The 16140-nt window shown below is 36.4% G+C and overlaps 2 protein-coding genes across 3 annotated transcripts in view; one reads left to right on the top strand and one right to left on the bottom strand.

Moving 5' to 3' along the window:
* The window catches only part of VPS8 (VPS8 subunit of CORVET complex), a 247367-nt gene that overhangs the window by 49116 nt on the left and 182111 nt on the right, over positions 1-16140 (top strand). For both annotated transcript variants that reach the window (XM_059163253.1, XM_059163252.1), the window contains exons 15-20: positions 1041-1211; positions 8687-8761; positions 9755-9790; positions 11104-11194; positions 11618-11664; positions 12857-12946. In XM_059163253.1, coding sequence (XP_059019236.1) covers positions 1041-1211; positions 8687-8761; positions 9755-9790; positions 11104-11194; positions 11618-11664; positions 12857-12946 — 510 coding nt within the window. The remainder of the gene's footprint in view (positions 1-1040; positions 1212-8686; positions 8762-9754; positions 9791-11103; positions 11195-11617; positions 11665-12856; positions 12947-16140) is intronic.
* On the bottom strand, positions 1834-2454 carry LOC131824780 (large ribosomal subunit protein uL22-like). The gene has a single exon (XM_059163255.1). The coding sequence runs from the start codon at positions 2421-2423 to the stop codon at positions 1869-1871; it is 555 nt and encodes a 184-aa protein (XP_059019238.1). The 5' UTR covers positions 2424-2454; the 3' UTR covers positions 1834-1868.

Genomic DNA, 16140 nt, shown 5'->3' with positions numbered 1-16140 from the left:
GAGCCACCCAGGCACCCCCTAAATTGCGCAGATTTTAAAATTTCACTTGTTTCCTGGAGAGGGATTGAATTTTTTTTTTTTTAAGTTTTTTTTTTTTTTTTTAAAGAAATAGTACAGGTGCCTGGGTGACTCGGTTGGTTGGGTATCCACCTCTTGGTTTCAGCTCAGGTCATGATCTCATGGGTCACGAGATTGAGCCCTGTGTCAGGCTCCACACTCACTGGGAGTCTGCTTGAAGACTCTCTCCCACCACCCCTCCTCCTACTCACATGCACACGTTCTCTGGCTCACAAATAAAAAAAATCTTAAAAAAAAAAAAAGAAAAGAAGACCTATAAAACCCAAGAAATTTATCAAAATGTCATCCTTCAGAAGATTTTTAATATTATTATGTCATAACTCTAAAATTATAATAGTACTTATTAAAGAAAATTTGGAATATGGAGAGATAGAAAAGCAAGGAGCTCTCCCATAATTGGTGGGGAGGTTTTAAAAGAAATACATATTTTAGAATGCTTCTGTTTTAAAATATATATTATGTAAATGCTAACAATTACTTGACCACATAGGTTTATGAGGTTTATTTGCACTTTAATTAATGTCAAAACGTGAGAAATGCATAGTTTGTCATTCTGTTTAATTCATTTGTGCCAGTGTACAATTTAAAGAATTTTACTAAAACTAATATATACTCTAATATATCTATTAAACCTCAGGGGAGCTCACAGGGCTTGGTCTCATGATGCTGAGAGTCAGGTACTTAACCAGGTGAACTACTCAGGCTCCCTTCTTAGTTACCTTTTTAAATGCTATGGGTCATTTTAACACTGTCAGAACTCATTACTGTGTTATGCACTATTATCCAGTACTGTCTAGCCACTACTGTCATCAAGTAGTTCTTGCTCTGATTTTGTTTTCATCAAATTACTAAACGGATAAAATCTTCCATATAATTTAACTGAGTGGCCAGGCTTTCTTTTTGTCCTGAATGATGATGTAGGATGGGCCTCACCTTTTTTTTGTGGTGTGCTTGATTTGCAGTGGATAAACTCACGCACAGTTGTGCTCTTGGACAGTGTGGAGAAGTTGCATGTGATTGATCGGCAGACTCAAGAAGAACTGGAAACAGTGGAGATCTCAGAAGTTCAGTTGGTCTATAACAGCAGCCATTTCAAATCCCTGGCTACTGGAGGAAATGTTAGCCAGGCACTGGTAAGGGTGATCCATTATCTTAGAATTCCTTTGATAAACTTGGTATTTTATTGTTGTTTGTTTTAGAAATCGGAACTCCCAAGAAGTTAGTTATCTTGCTGTCTAGATTGAGGTGGATATGGGTGTGTTTATAAGTATTCAGGAATGTGAACTAAAACAGTAATTCCTGTTATTCTTTTCTTTGGAAGTGTGACCGATTTAATACCAAAGAATTTTAACTTTTATACTAAAATAATGAAATGCAGTTGAAAATTTATGGGAAAGAAATTGTACAAGCAGAATATTTTAGAACATTTAATATGGTGGCAGTAAGCCTGATAGATTTAAGGGTTGAATGGCAGAGATAGGTAGACTGACTTGGGTGATTGGTAAAGGCTCAAGCAGGTATGGTGACTAAGGGCATTAAAAGATCAAGATGGCTTTGAGAAAAAGAAAGAGATTCTTTAAGAATAGGGGATAGATGAAATGTAGGAATCTGGAGAGAAGGAAGACACATGAGTATTACCTTAGTATTTATTTTACTATATCTTGAGCAACCATGATAATGACCTTTAGCAATTTACACAGATAGTTTGCAGCTAAATTTCTTCAAATTGTGATTTCCTAAACCATTAATTTTTTTTTTTATATTTTTGTTTGCATTTATTCTGTGCAAATTTACTCCCGGGCCATAAGATTTTGTTTCTTCAGTTTCTTCTGGGATATCTTTTTCTTCTGTGCAACCTCCTCTTCTGGTTTAGGAAAAATCTGCTCTTTTTCAGTAAGGATCATCTCAATGTGGCAGGGAGAGCTCATGTATGGGTTAATGCGACCATGAGCCCTGTAAGTCCTACACCGCATCTTGGGGGCTTTGTTCACCTGAATGTGCTCAGTGACCGGAGAATCGACATCTAAACCCTTAAGTTCAGCATTACTCTCTGCGTTTTTAAGCATGTGCAGTAAAAATTCAGCACTCTTCTTGGGCCACCGACCTTGTGTCCAGCCCCACTGTTTGGCCTGGGCACACCTACCAACTCCACCATTGTAGCGACGGAATGGCACACACTGCTTCTGCAAAGTGACGTCTTTCAGATACTTGGTGGCTTTTCGGATATGCATACCCTTGATGGCCTGGGCAGTTTCACGTGTGTTCTTAAAGTGAACACGGAGATTTGAACCTCTTGACTTGCATGATTTCGTAGGGTTTTCCGGGTCAAGCGAATAGCGAACCATTTTCAGAGGTCACCCCAGGCTGCTGAGAGGAAGAGCCTAAACCATTAATTTTTAAGAGGGACATCTAGAGGCTTTCCTGGGTAATTTCTTGAGAAAGAAAAATAGTAATGGTGTTCATATTTAATGAGCACCTATGGTGTGATATGCAGCCATTATTCAAATCTCCCTGAGATATTAGAACTTCAGAGTTTAAATATGAAAGGGTCTTCCAGCCACAGAATTTAGAAACCAAGACAATCTATAATAAGAAATGGTAATACAGTAGAATTCACTGAAGACTAATTACTCTCCCATACTTAGATATTTTCTTGTGTCTGAATGATTATTAGAAATGGTGTTAGACTTTGTACTTGCAGTTTGGGCCAACATGGAATAATGGGCACTAGATTTACTCTCCCATATAGAAGGAAAAAAAAAAAAAACTTTTCAGAATACTGGACATCAGGCAATGAAGGACAGCGGTCCCTGACAAAATGGGAAACAAGTGACAGAGCCCTAGAGAGAGTTTCCAGGCTATAGCTCAGGGGATTGGAACCCAGTTGGAGCCTAAAGGACTTCATGAGCTGAGACTGTGGGAAGACTATGGTGGGTTGAGTTTGCAGGGCCAGATACTGGAGAAGAGAGCAAGCACTATACCTATGGTTCCCCTTGGTTATTCAGCAGACTACTGATCAGCAAATGCTGATCTACCCAAGGCCAGGGAAAGAATTATTTGATAGACTGTGCTCACATTGGCTTGTTTATACCAGCCAGAAGGAAAACTTAATGATTTATAGGACATTGGGTAGAATACTCAGGACCATCTTGCCTCTGTAGTGGGGAGTAATTAAGACCACAATAAACACTGTTCTGGTCCCCACTACAATTCTTAAAAATAATACTGGAAAGAATCAAACTGTTTCCAAGTAACTTAACTACCCACAGAACAAAGCACAGTAATATTAATGATACAGAAATTTCCAGAACCCAACAAGGTAAAATTCATAGTGTCTGCCATTCAGTCAGATTATGAGGTGTGTAAAGAAGAAGAAAAGCACAATTTATAGTGAGAACAAAGATCAATCAAAACTGACTTAGACCTGAAACAGATGTTAGAATTAGCAGATAAGGACATAACAGTTATTACAACCATAGTCCATAGGTCCAAAAAGTTAAGTAGTGACATGGAAGATACTAAAGAAGATGCAAATCTAACTCCTAGAGATAAAAGTTATTAGTGCTTGAGATGAAAAATGCCCTGGATGGGATTAATGTCAGTAGATGAGATAGGAAAAAACATTAGTGAACTTGAAGATAGAGCAATAGAATCTTCTCAAAATAAAACACAGAAAAAAAAATAATTAAAAGAAATATTTATGACCTGTGAGACAGCATTGGGTAGCCTAATATATGGGCATTTGGAGTCTCTGGAGAAAAGGAGGGAGGAAAAAGAAGGAAGAAATAATGGCCCAAAACTTATCCAAACTATAAACACAAATTTTCAAGAAGCTCGGTGAACCCGAGCACAGGTAAAATAAAGGAAACCATATATAGATTGATCAAAATGAGTGGCACAGAGAAAAATATTAAAGCAGCCACAGAGAAAAGTCACATTAAATGCCAAGGAGCAGCAGTAGGTATGAGAGCAGATCTCTCATCAGAAACAACTCTCATTACTTTGGAGCTTTGGAGTAATCTCCAAAGATAGATAAATAGCTAACAAGCATAGCCAAGATGTTCAGACATCTTTCATCATCAAGGAAATACAACTCCAAACTGCAGTGAGCGAGCACTTCTCACTAAGCAGACTGACTGTGTAACTCAAAAGGCAGACAGTCTCAGGTGTTAGTGAGGATGTGGAAAAACTGGGACTGTGACACACTGCTGGTGGGAAATGGCGCACTTGCTGTTGAAAACATTTTAGAGGCTGAACATACTCTGAGTGTTGAACATATTCATTTGAGCAGTTCTGCTCCTAGGTATATACCCAAGAGAAGTGAAAACATACGCCCACGCAAACACTTGTTCACAAATGTTCATAGCAATGTTATTCATAATAGCTGGGAAATGGAAGCCTTCCAGACGTCCACCACTTGGTTAATGGATAAACAAAAAGTGACCTAGCCTTGTAATATACTACTTTTCTGCAGTAAAGAGGATGAACTACTGACACATGCTACAACATGGATGAACCTTTTCAAAAATACTATGTTAAGTGGAAGAAGCCATAGAGAAAGATTGTTTGATTCTGTGAGATGTCCAGGAAAGCCAAGTTTATGGAGATAGATGTAGATTAGTGGTTACTCGAGACTGGGAGTAGGAATGAAGGTTGACTAGAAATGAGAACAAGGAATCTCTGTGGAATGATGGGAATGTTCTCAAACTGGATTTTGGTGATGATTGGGCAACTGTAAATTTATTAAAAATTGCTAAATTTTACATTTAATGAGTGAATTTTGTGGTATATGAATTATACCTCAGTACTATTATATAACAAGAGCTATTGACTATTTAAAACAAAAATAATATGTTGTAATGTTTATGATAATATAGAAGTAGTATGAAAGATGAAAGTAGTATATAGCAGCAGGGAATGAGGCATAGAAGTATATCATTGTAAGGATTTACATTATACATCAAATTGTGTAATATTTAAATGTACAGGGAGATAAGTTATAGTTACGTATTGTGAATACTAGAACAGTCACTGAAAAAGAAGTAGTGTAACTAAATAAGCTAATAGTAGTGACAAAATGAGATGTTAAAAAATATCAAATTCAGTGAAGCATAAAAAAGGGAATAGACAAGTAGAAAAAACAGTTAATAAGATAATAAATCCAAACCCAACCATATCACTAATTACAGGGAGTATAAATAGCCCAAATATTTCAATTAAAAGGCAGAGATTGTTATGGACATTGGGGAGGGTATGTGCTGTGGTGAGTGCTGGGAAGTGTGTAAGCCTGACAATTCACCAGACCTGTACCCCGGGGCAAATACTACATTATATGTTAATAAAAATAAGAAAATAAAATAAAAATATAAAAATAAAAGGCAGGGATTGTCAGACTGGATAAAGAAAAGCAAGAACCAACTCTATGCTGTCTACAAAACACATTAAGTATAAAGACATAGATCTAGTAAAAGTAAGATGATGGAAAAAGACATACCATACAAACTCTAATCATAATCGCTAGATTTCAGAGAAGGAAATATTGTCAGAGATATAAACAAATTTCAGATTGATAAAAAGGGGTTACAAGAAGACATAAGAACTTTAAAGTTTTATGTACCCTGTATCAGACCTCCAGTACACATAAAGCAAACACTGACAGAACTGAAAGAAACCAACAAAGCCACAATTACACAAAACCTGACAAAACCCGTCTGTCTTTATTATAATTAGTAGACAGAAAATCTAAGGGCATAGAAGACTTAAATACTACTGACCAACTGACCTGACATTTATAGAATATTCCTCTGAAGGAAAGCAGATTACAAACTTTGTTCAAGAGCATGTGGTATGTGCACCAATATAGGTTATATGCTAGGCTGTAAAACAAACGTCCATAAATTGTTCAAGGAATCATCAGGGTAAATCTGGAAAAAACCCAAATATTTGGAAATTAAACAGCTGTTTTATAAATAACCAATGAGTCAAAGAAGATGTCTCAGAGGAAATTGGAATATATTCTAAACTGAATGAAAATACAACTTACCAAAATATGTAGTCTACAGTTAAATCAGTTTTTTAAGGGTAACTCACAGAATTAAATACTTACGTTAGAAAAGAAGATCTTAAATCAGTGCCCTTTTGTCTTAATTAAGGAAATAGAAAAAGAGCAAAATTAAAGTAGATTGAAGGAAAAATAAAAAGGTAAACAAAAATCAATTAAATAGAAAATAACAGAGAAAATCAAAGAAATCAAAAGCCGGTTCTTTGAAAGAGAAATAAAATTGGTAAACCTCTAATGACATTAATCAAGAAAAAGAGAAGACACAATTACTGGTATCAGGTATGGGAGAGGTGTCCTCACTGGGGAGTCTATAGATATTAAAAGATGTGCATAACTTTATGCCAATCAATTCAGCAACTTTAGATGAAATGGAAAAATTCCTTGGAATACATGAATTACCAAAGCTGACTCAACAAGTAATAGAGAATCTAAGTGACTGTGCAGCAGTTACAGAAATAGATTGATTTTTCTACAGGAAAGCTCCAGGCCCAGATAGCTTTACTAATGAGGTCTGTTATATAAGGGGGAAAAAAAATAATGGTTATACACAAAAATTTTTTCAAAAAGGGACCACATTAACTTTTTTTGTTTTTTAAAAGATTTTATTTACTTATTTGACAGAGATCACAAGGAGGCAGAGAGGCGGGCAGAGAGAGAGGGGGAAGCTGGCTCCCTACTGAGCGGAGAGCCCAATAAGGGGCTCAATCCCAGGACCCTGGGATCATGACCTGAGCTAAAGGCAGAGGCTTTAACCCACTGAGCCACCCAGGTGCCCCCACATAACTTTTTATAAGACTAGATTAACTCTGATAATAAAATCAGACAAAGATACTACAATGAAGAACACTACAGACTAATGTTCTCATAAGCATAGAAACAAAAATACTTAAAATATTAGCAAATAGAAAACAGCAATGTATAAAAAGTAATAGATTATGATCACATGCTGTTTTTCCAAGGCATGCCAGTTTGGTTTAGCATTCAGAATCTGTATAATTTACCATATTAGTTGATTATTAAAGAAGAGCCATGATTATCATCTCAAGACAAAAAGCATTTGGTAGAGTTCAATATCCATCCCTGAGAAAACTCAGCAAATTAGGAATAAAAAGTAATTTTTTCAGTCATATAAACAAGGGCATCTATAAAAATCTTATAGTTAACATCATACTTAAAGTAATATTGCCAAAAAAAAACAAACCAAAATCAAAGCAAAGGACCCTGATTCTGATCAGGCTTCTTCCAGAGAAAATATGGAAGGGAAGGTGGAGGAACATGTTAAAAGATTCCTTGTGGATGCAGTTAGCAAAATCTAGATAGTAGGAAACTATGAGAAAAGTATCCAGTTTCTCAGCAGTAAATTTCAGGGAAAATAAAGGAGTGAGATGGATAAACTTAAAAGAGCGTTAAGAGACCTATCAGCCAGCTCCGATAATGTGGCCCTTGGTCGGATCTTGATTTAGACACATGAAACGTAGAAAAAGCAAAAACAAAATAACAAAAACCTCAACAATATTTGACATGTATGAGACCATTTGCAGTCCAAACACTTACTTCATATTGAGGATTTTTACTTATTTTTATTTCATATTGTTAAATTTTGAGAAGTAGACTAATGCAGTTGTGGTTATGTTAAAAAGGACTAATTTATTATGCATATACTGAATTTTTATAAATACTCAAAATCTGAGAATCATCTCAGAATTATACTGTGTATAGGGTAGTCTGTGGGAGTGCAGGTGAGGCAAGATTGGAGATGATCTTGTAATTGATGAGGCTGGTTAATGGCTGCAGATTGTTCATTGTATATTCTCCCCACCTTTGTATACATTTTTAAATTTCATAGTGAACAGTTACCAGTTATTGGGATTATCAGTTATTGACCATTTATATACTTGGGGACATTTACAAATATTAACGTAGTTAAGTTCCACAGAAACTGCAGGGTTTTTCAAAGACGGAATAACTGAACGTCCTAAGTTTGAAAGTTGTTTAGAGTAGGGTCATACCTTCAGTAACAGAGTCAAAATTCACAATCCAAATTTATCACATGATAGGTTTTGTTTCTCTTTAGCTGGGCTAGGCTGACTCCCATATGTTACGCTGCTTCATCTTCCTGTTTCTTGTTGTGTTTTAGGTTGATGTTGATTTCAAAGAGCTTAGAGGTACCATTTTCAAATGGCCGTGTTCTTCAGTGAATGTCTGTCTTCCAATAATGGGAAGGTTGCAACAGTTTCCCTTTAAATTTCGAAAGTTGGCATATTCCTCCCATGTCTCTCTTATTCTGAAAAGTAAAATGACCATATATAAGTAGGGAATCAACTTTCTGCACTTTATCTTTTCTGCTGCTTCCTCTGACAGACTGGCACTTGACTGACATTTTTTCCCCACTAATTTATGGAATAAAACTATGTTGACCTAAAATTTTAGTCTGTGTACTTGACATTCTTTAAAACTTAATGAGACTTATTTAAAAAATAAATAAATAAAACTTAATGAGACTTCTAATGCATGTTGTGATTTTTACTTTTTTTTTTTTTTTAATAGGCTTTGGTTGGAGAGAAGGCTTGTTATCAATCCATCAGTAGCTATGGTGGTCAGATCTTTTATTTGGGGACAAAAGTAAGCTCCTCTGCTCTGTAACTTGGCATTTGTTTGTGTCAGGATAGTTGGGGCTAAAGGAGGTTTCTGGTAAAGAGAGCTGGGCATTGTAAAGTGAATATTGATAGCAGTAATCTAAAACTTTTAGGGGAGATAGATATATAATCTATAATCTAATCTATATTAGATTATACTAATATAACTATATATAACTAATATAACTATATATACTGCTATATATATATATATATATATATATATATATATATACAGTAATTTTTTTTTAAGGGGATTTTTTTTTTTCTTACAAGTAAGCTATACAGCCAGTGCAGGCCTTGAACTCACAATCCCAAGATCAAGAGTCTCATGCTCCAACTGACTGAGCCAGGCAGCTCCCTTTTCAGGGGTTATATAGTTGTGATTTTTAGCTTATTTTCTCTACTTTTAGACATGTTTTTACTTTCATTTAGGTTATCATAGGATGCTTATTTTCTTAATTCAAGGATATACTTTCATAATTTTCACATTAATGTTTTCATGACAAGGAAGGTACCTTATCATGTATATATGTCATATAATTAAGATGCTATTTAGCTTAGATCATCAGCTTAGGGTATATTAAAATGCATTGAGGTGTTTGACTTAGAATAGAATCATTGGAATGGGAGATTTTTTGTATATTAGTTTGTTCCTTGCTTTTTTTCTTTTTAACTTAGAGGAAATATTTCTTCATTGTTACAATTCAAAATATTATCAAGTTAGTACAGGGATTTGGGCATTCTTTGTTCCTTCTCTGTGGAATCAACTCCTTGGATGATAGACTTAGTGACCGTTAAATGTTTAATTTACTCTTTAATGTGGGCCCTTAAAAGCCCTTTAGTAGATACCTCTCACTGTAGTATGAAGTATTTATTTTTTTCCTTAGATGTAAAATGAGATGTGGGACTGGGACAAATGTGTCCCAAACAAGGCTGTTAAAGATGATCATTTAATTATGGTTTCTTTATTTTCTAGTCTGTTTATGTGATGATGCTGAGAAGCTGGAGAGAGGTGAGTTCGAAGTAACTTTACATGTTAGGGCTGTGAATTGATAATATCTTAACATTTGTTTTGACTTTGCTGGAAAAGATTATTTGGATTTATGCTTTTTAATTTCAGAAGTGTACATCAGAATCACTGTAACTGTTAGGTACTTGATTTGACAAAACTGGCTTTAAATGAGGATTACATTTAGCTATGTATATCAGAAAATTTAAAATAACAGTGGTTTCAACAAGATTTCTCTCTTTTTAAAGATTCTATTTATTTATTTGATGGAGATCACAAGTAGGCAGAGAGACAGGCAGAAAGAGGAGGAAGCAGGTTCCCCGCTGAACAGAGAGCCCAATGCAGGGCTCCATCCCAGGATCCCAAGATCATGACCCGAGCCGAAGGCAGAGGCTTTAACCGAGCACCCAGGTGCCCCCAAGATTTCTCTCTTATGTAAAAACAATCTGGAGGTAGAGAGTCTGTGGCTAGTTTGGCAACTCTGTGGTCTTTAGTAAACTATCCTGTTCCTCCAACCTTGTGTGTAAATTCTTATCTCTAGTTCATTTTATGTTCGAGTATGACTGATGGAGTTCTAGCTCTTAAGTTCACATTCCAGGCAGGAGGACAGGAAAGAGAGGGCTGGCCCCTGCCTTTTAAGGTCATATTCCAGAAAGGCCAGACAACAGTTCCACTTACCTGTGCTTAGTGACATGGCACCGAGTGGCTACAAGGGGGTCTTAGAAATGTCTTTAAGCTGGTATATTGCTGTCTCAGGTACACATGGGATTTGTTACTGAAGAGGAGGGAGTGAATGGATGTTGTGATAAACAACTAGCCATTTTTGTTAACAGTGACATTCCAGCTTTTTCCTCTTTTCATCTTTAGGCCTTGTGGCTGCCTGTTTTAGTCTGTACAGTCACTGTACTATACAGTGCTTTAAGAAATTATTTTTCTTAGGAATACGGTAGTCACAGGGGTGCGTGGGTGGATCATTTGGTTGGCTGTCTGACTCTTGGTTTTGGCTGAGGTCATGATCTCAGTGTCCTGGATAGAGCCCCGCGTTGGGCTCTGTGCTCAGTGTTGAGTTCGCTTGGAATTCCCTCTCTCCCCCTTCCCACCCTGCTTGTGGGGGACGTGGTCTCTCTCTCTCTCTGTCTCTCAAATAAAATATAAAATCTTAAAAAAAAAAAAAAAAAAGAAGATAGTCAAATGGTCATTGGAATAATTTTAGCTGTTAAGCAACAACTTCTGAAAAAGGTATTAGGTAGAATAGGAATTCCAACTGGTAGTTGATTAAACAGAGGGGTCTATCTTTTCTCATTTATTCATTTTAGAGAGTGGATCATCTCCTCAAACAAGATTGTCTTACAGAAGCCTTGGCTCTTGCATGGTCTTTCCATGAAGGAAAAGCGAAAGCTGTAGTGGGTAAGTTAACAGAATACCTGTATAGTATACATTATTTAGAGTAGAGGAATGAATAATAATAATAATAATAATAATCACAGAATACATTTTAGCATAGTGTTCAAATATTTTATGAACAAGATGTTTCCAAACCTAACAGACTTCTAGTGAGAAAGGTTAATGACAAATACAGGATATAGAGTTTTAATGTTGTTTTTTAAATTATTTTGTAAGGAAAATTCACTGTTGAAATAAAAAGGAATTACGTTGATATGTTATGTGGTCCAGTAGATGGGAGATGCTCTTATGGCAGATTAGTCATTTGATACCTAGGCTTGTTAAAATAATGTCTGTTGTGAGCACAGTTTGTAAATAAAAGACCGTAACAGTTTCAGCCCCGAAGATGTGGACTTTGTTTTTATGCTGGATTTTGCTTCTATGCAGGATTATCAGGAGATGCCAGTAAGCGCAAGGCTGTTGTTGCCGATCGGGTGAGTATTCTAATAGGGCCTTCACTAGGGTACAGTACAGATTTGCTTTTGGTATCTGTTAATAATTTGGGGCATAATTAGGTAGATGGCTACAGTCAAGGAGAGAATACATAAAAAACAAGTCAGTTTATAATTCCCTGGTATCATCCTGAATGGTTTTAAACTTTCTTCTTATCACCTTTCCTTTTTTTTTTGCTTACTCTCTTGAAGATGATAAAATTGTAAAATAGCCAAAAGACAGCAGAAAAGAGAAGGGAGAAAGCCAAGGATCTGGATTATTTCTGAGCCTAATTATAGCCCATAGAAAGTCAACTTGTGTTAGTTTTCATAAACAGGTGATTTTGAGAAATAGAAATACTACATGTGTGTTTGTGTTGCCTGAGGTAGCAGAGAGGGCTAATATTTTATTATTATTAATTAGCATTAAATTGTTAATGTTAATATTTAATGTTGGCTTTATTTCCCCAACCTTGACTTGGTTGAATCTGTTTATTACATAGTCATTCCTCTTTTTTAAAAATTGTACAAATGCATTGGTAAAAATAATATTCCAAATTAGTGTAAGCATATAGGACACATGAATAGAAATTGGTCACTCTTCAGACGCATGAATTGTTTTCTCAGCATTTGCTAGAATACTTTAGGGAGTTGTGTTCTATCCATGTTCTTTTTTTTTTTTTTTTTTTTTTAAGATTTTATTTATTTATTTGACACAGAGAGAGAAACAGCGAGAGAGGAAATACAAGCAGCGAGGAGTGGGGGAGGGAGAAGCAGGCTTCCCTCTGGGCAGGGAGCCCGATGTGGGGCACAATCCAGGACTCTGGGATCATGACCTGAGCTGAAGGCAGATGCTTAGCAACTGAGCCACCCAGGTGTCCCTCTATCTGTGTTCTTGAGGGAGAGACCTGCAGCAGAGCATTTCTGAAGAGCTGGACTTCAGTTTTTCATTTCCTGAGCAGCAGAGCTACCACTGAGGTCCAGAACCTGGAGACTGGCAAATTAGTAGTTTCCCAAGCCTGAAAGAAATTAGTAGTCTGGGGTTAAAAATAATGGGAAATAAAGACGCTAAAATTTTAAATTATATTTTTAATATAGCTTGATTCAGTATTACTTAGGAAGATCCACTCATATTAATATTGAAAAATATTAGAGATATGTTTTGATTTTCTATATAAGACTATTTTCCTTACAGATGGTAGAAATCCTTTTCCACTATGCAGATCGAGCTCTGAAAAAGTGTCCAGACCAGGGAAAAATCCAAGTGATGGAGCAGCATTTCCAGGTACTTTTGTACGTGCTTCTGAGAGACACTGCTGTGAATCGGTCTAATACCGCTCCTTTATGTTACTTGAGAATGGAACTTTCATGTTTTGGTTGAACATTTTTCAGCATTCAGAACTTTAACTCAGGGCTTTTGCAACATTCTAAATGATGACATTTTGAATTAACAGGTCACATGGGAATAGATGTGGAAACTGTTGTGGAGTGTCGATGCAATCAGCTACTTAGTCTCTGTAGAAGGAAAGATATATCTGTGAGGGTCCAGACCCGTGAACTGATACCTTACTAAAGTGGCTGCCACTTTGCTTATGACTAACATTTCTGTTAACTAGGCTGGTTGGAGAAGAGGTGTACTACCAATGTTTAAATTTAGTTCTAGGAGCACCTGTGATTCAACAGGTTACCCCCAAAGATCCTCAGTTTCTCTTGGAATCCATGGAAATGGAAGGCAAGAAACAATTTAAAGACATGTACAACTCTTATTATGTGATTTATTATGTGATTTGTACTGTTGGTAGTGATCTCCAGTTATATTTATTGCAAATCTCTGTTTGTCCTTTTCCATTTTTGAGCTCCCTCACCTCTCCCTTCCCTACCTTCACTTTTAACAAAAACTGAAGGGTCAACAAACATTTTCTAAAAAGGACCAGATGGGAAAACTTAGGCTTTGTGAAGGGGCCATATGGTCTGTCACATATTCCTCTTTGTTTTCTTTCTTTCTTTTTTTTTAAACAGTGCTTAAAAAATTTAAAAACCGTTCTTAGCTATGAGACGTTCAGAGACAGGCTGTGGGCAGGACTTGGTCCATATGGCAAAGTATGCCCCTGGCACTGGGCGTATAGTGTGTAAAATAGACATGGTCCTTGCTATCTTAAAGTTTGCAATCCAGTCAAAAGAATGTTTGTGTACATTAATGGAAATACTTAGAAGAAATCTAGGAGTTTTGATGTTCTGAAGAGCAGGCACAGCTTAGATATTTCCTTATCTTCATTCAATGCTAGTGACTTTGGAAGACAAGGATAGATATTGCAGTTAAGAGCTGGAGGGTATGAGTGAAGGATTTGGTTTCCTATCTGTGCTCTTTAATACCACAGTAGTAGGCTTCTGGCAGAGTAACTTTTATTAGTTTGGTTGTAGGCTCATTAGATTTATCAGTAAAGTAGAGGAATAAGCCCCAATGAAATTATGAAATCAGATAACTTAGGAGGAAGACATAGCAGAAAGAAAGTACTCAGGAACAATACTATTTGGCACTAATACCTTATATATAAATAAATTTGTATATCATTGCAGTATATATAGAATGCAGTATTTAACAAGGGGATGTTGTTACCAAGAAATGATGGGATGGTATTTATGAAAGAACTCTGGCCATTGAAAGGTGTGCTTTTTGGAAGAGACCTCTCATAGGGAACGCTTGGAGGAACTAATAAGGGGTGTGTGTATATGTGTAATACAGAAACCACTGTGCTGGGGAAGGATGTGACAGAGAGCTGTAAAAGAAGAAAGGAAAAAAAGGTGATGTTCTGGTGGAGAAATGCAAAAGAATCGTGCATGACAGGGACTATAGATGATTGTTTCTAGTACAGATTATAAAATTTACAGAGAAACACACCATCATGGGGATGTGTTCTTTAGATATACACTGGAAGTTTTATTCTGCTGAAAGAGATCTGCTGCAATTTTTGATTAGCGATTAAGTCTTCTAGAAGGTAAGGGAAACAGTGGTAGGAACCATTATTCTGGGTTTACTTTTTACCAATGATTGGGGAAATAGAATGGATAGACTCTTGAGGGGAAAAAAAATAACCACTTTATTTAAAAGATTGTAATAATGTTGAGAAATAAGCTCAGCTTGAATCTTGTATTTTAGAAAGCACATGTTTCAGAAGAAAAATATGGGCACAATCTCATGGTTATAGGCTTCAAAAAACAAATGGGTTCACAAAGAACAGGAAATTCTTAAATTTTGACATAATAACCACAAAAATTCAAAGAGAAAGGAAATGGGGAGGAATGTTGAGAGAAGTATATGTCTACAAAGCACAGATCAGCTATGAAAGATGGAGAGAGGCAGATAATCAAAGATATATGTCAAAGGCATCATGAACCTATAAGAAAGGAAAATAGTCCCTGGGCTGTGCCTACCAAAATGCTGAGGGCTACCAAAAAGGGATTTTGACCAAGATTCACTGAGGATCTACTACATGCCAAGTACTATGTAAAGTTTTTTTTTTTTTTTTTAATAATTTTTATTTTGTTCTCACAACAACTCCATGAAGATGGATGCTGTTTTTAATCCCCATCGCATGGATGAGGGAAGTTGAGCTGGGAGAGGTTAGGTGATTTGCCAGGGTAGCAATGCTCATAAGTGGTGAGGTCAGTACTCCAGTCTAGGCCTTTCTGGTTTCAGAGCCCAGCTCCTAACTAACTGTTGTTTTACATAGTTGTTTTTCAGAGCAAGTGTAGGGAAAGGACCCATGAGAAAGGGTGACTGATGTTAACAGGTGACCAAGAATGAGAATTATAGCAAACATCGAACCCATTTAATGCTCACGTTGTGGTAGGCACTGTTAATGCTTTACACATAGTAACTCATTTAATTCTTCCATAACTCTGTAAGGTGGTTACTGTTATTATTCATATTTACAGATGAGACTGAGGGACAGAGAGGTTAAGTAACCTGTTCCAGGTCACGCAGTTCATAAATGATAGAGCTGGGATTAGAATCCAGGAAGTTAGGCTTTAGAGTACACGTCTGGATTGCTATACTGTACTAAAGAACGGTGCTTCTTATTTTCCTTCCAATTTCATGAGCAGAGAGAATGGTCTTTAGATTGGAAAAGCCTATTTAAAAATATATTAAAGGAAAAGCTGAAGCCCAGCAAATGTGACATATAGTTTGTTGTATAATGATTGTTTAAATCTCAAAACCCAGTGGAATTATAACCCAGATACTGTTTGAACAATCTATGTTGCTATTCATAGTTTTTAAGTAACTTTGGATTCGTTTTTTTTTTTTTTTAAGATTTTATTTATTTATTTGACAGAGAGAGATCACAAGTAGGCAGAGAGGCAGGCAGAGAGAGAGAGAGGAGGAAGCAGGCTCCCTGCTGAGCAGAGAGCCCGATGCGGGACTCGATCTCAGGACCCTGAGATCATGACCTGAGCTGAAGGCAGCGGCTTAACCCACTG

Source organism: Mustela lutreola, chromosome 2 (assembly GCF_030435805.1).
Source record: "Mustela lutreola isolate mMusLut2 chromosome 2, mMusLut2.pri, whole genome shotgun sequence".
Taxonomy (NCBI): Eukaryota; Metazoa; Chordata; class Mammalia; order Carnivora; family Mustelidae; genus Mustela; species Mustela lutreola.
The sequence above is the reverse complement of the archived record's forward strand: the minus strand, read 5'-3'. Positions and strand labels throughout refer to the sequence as shown.

Bases quoted from the DNA above. Each gene is read 5' to 3' on its own strand.
- LOC131824780 (XM_059163255.1), bottom strand. From the start codon at position 2,423: ATGGTTCGCTATTCGCTTGACCCGGAAAACCCTACGAAATCATGCAAG.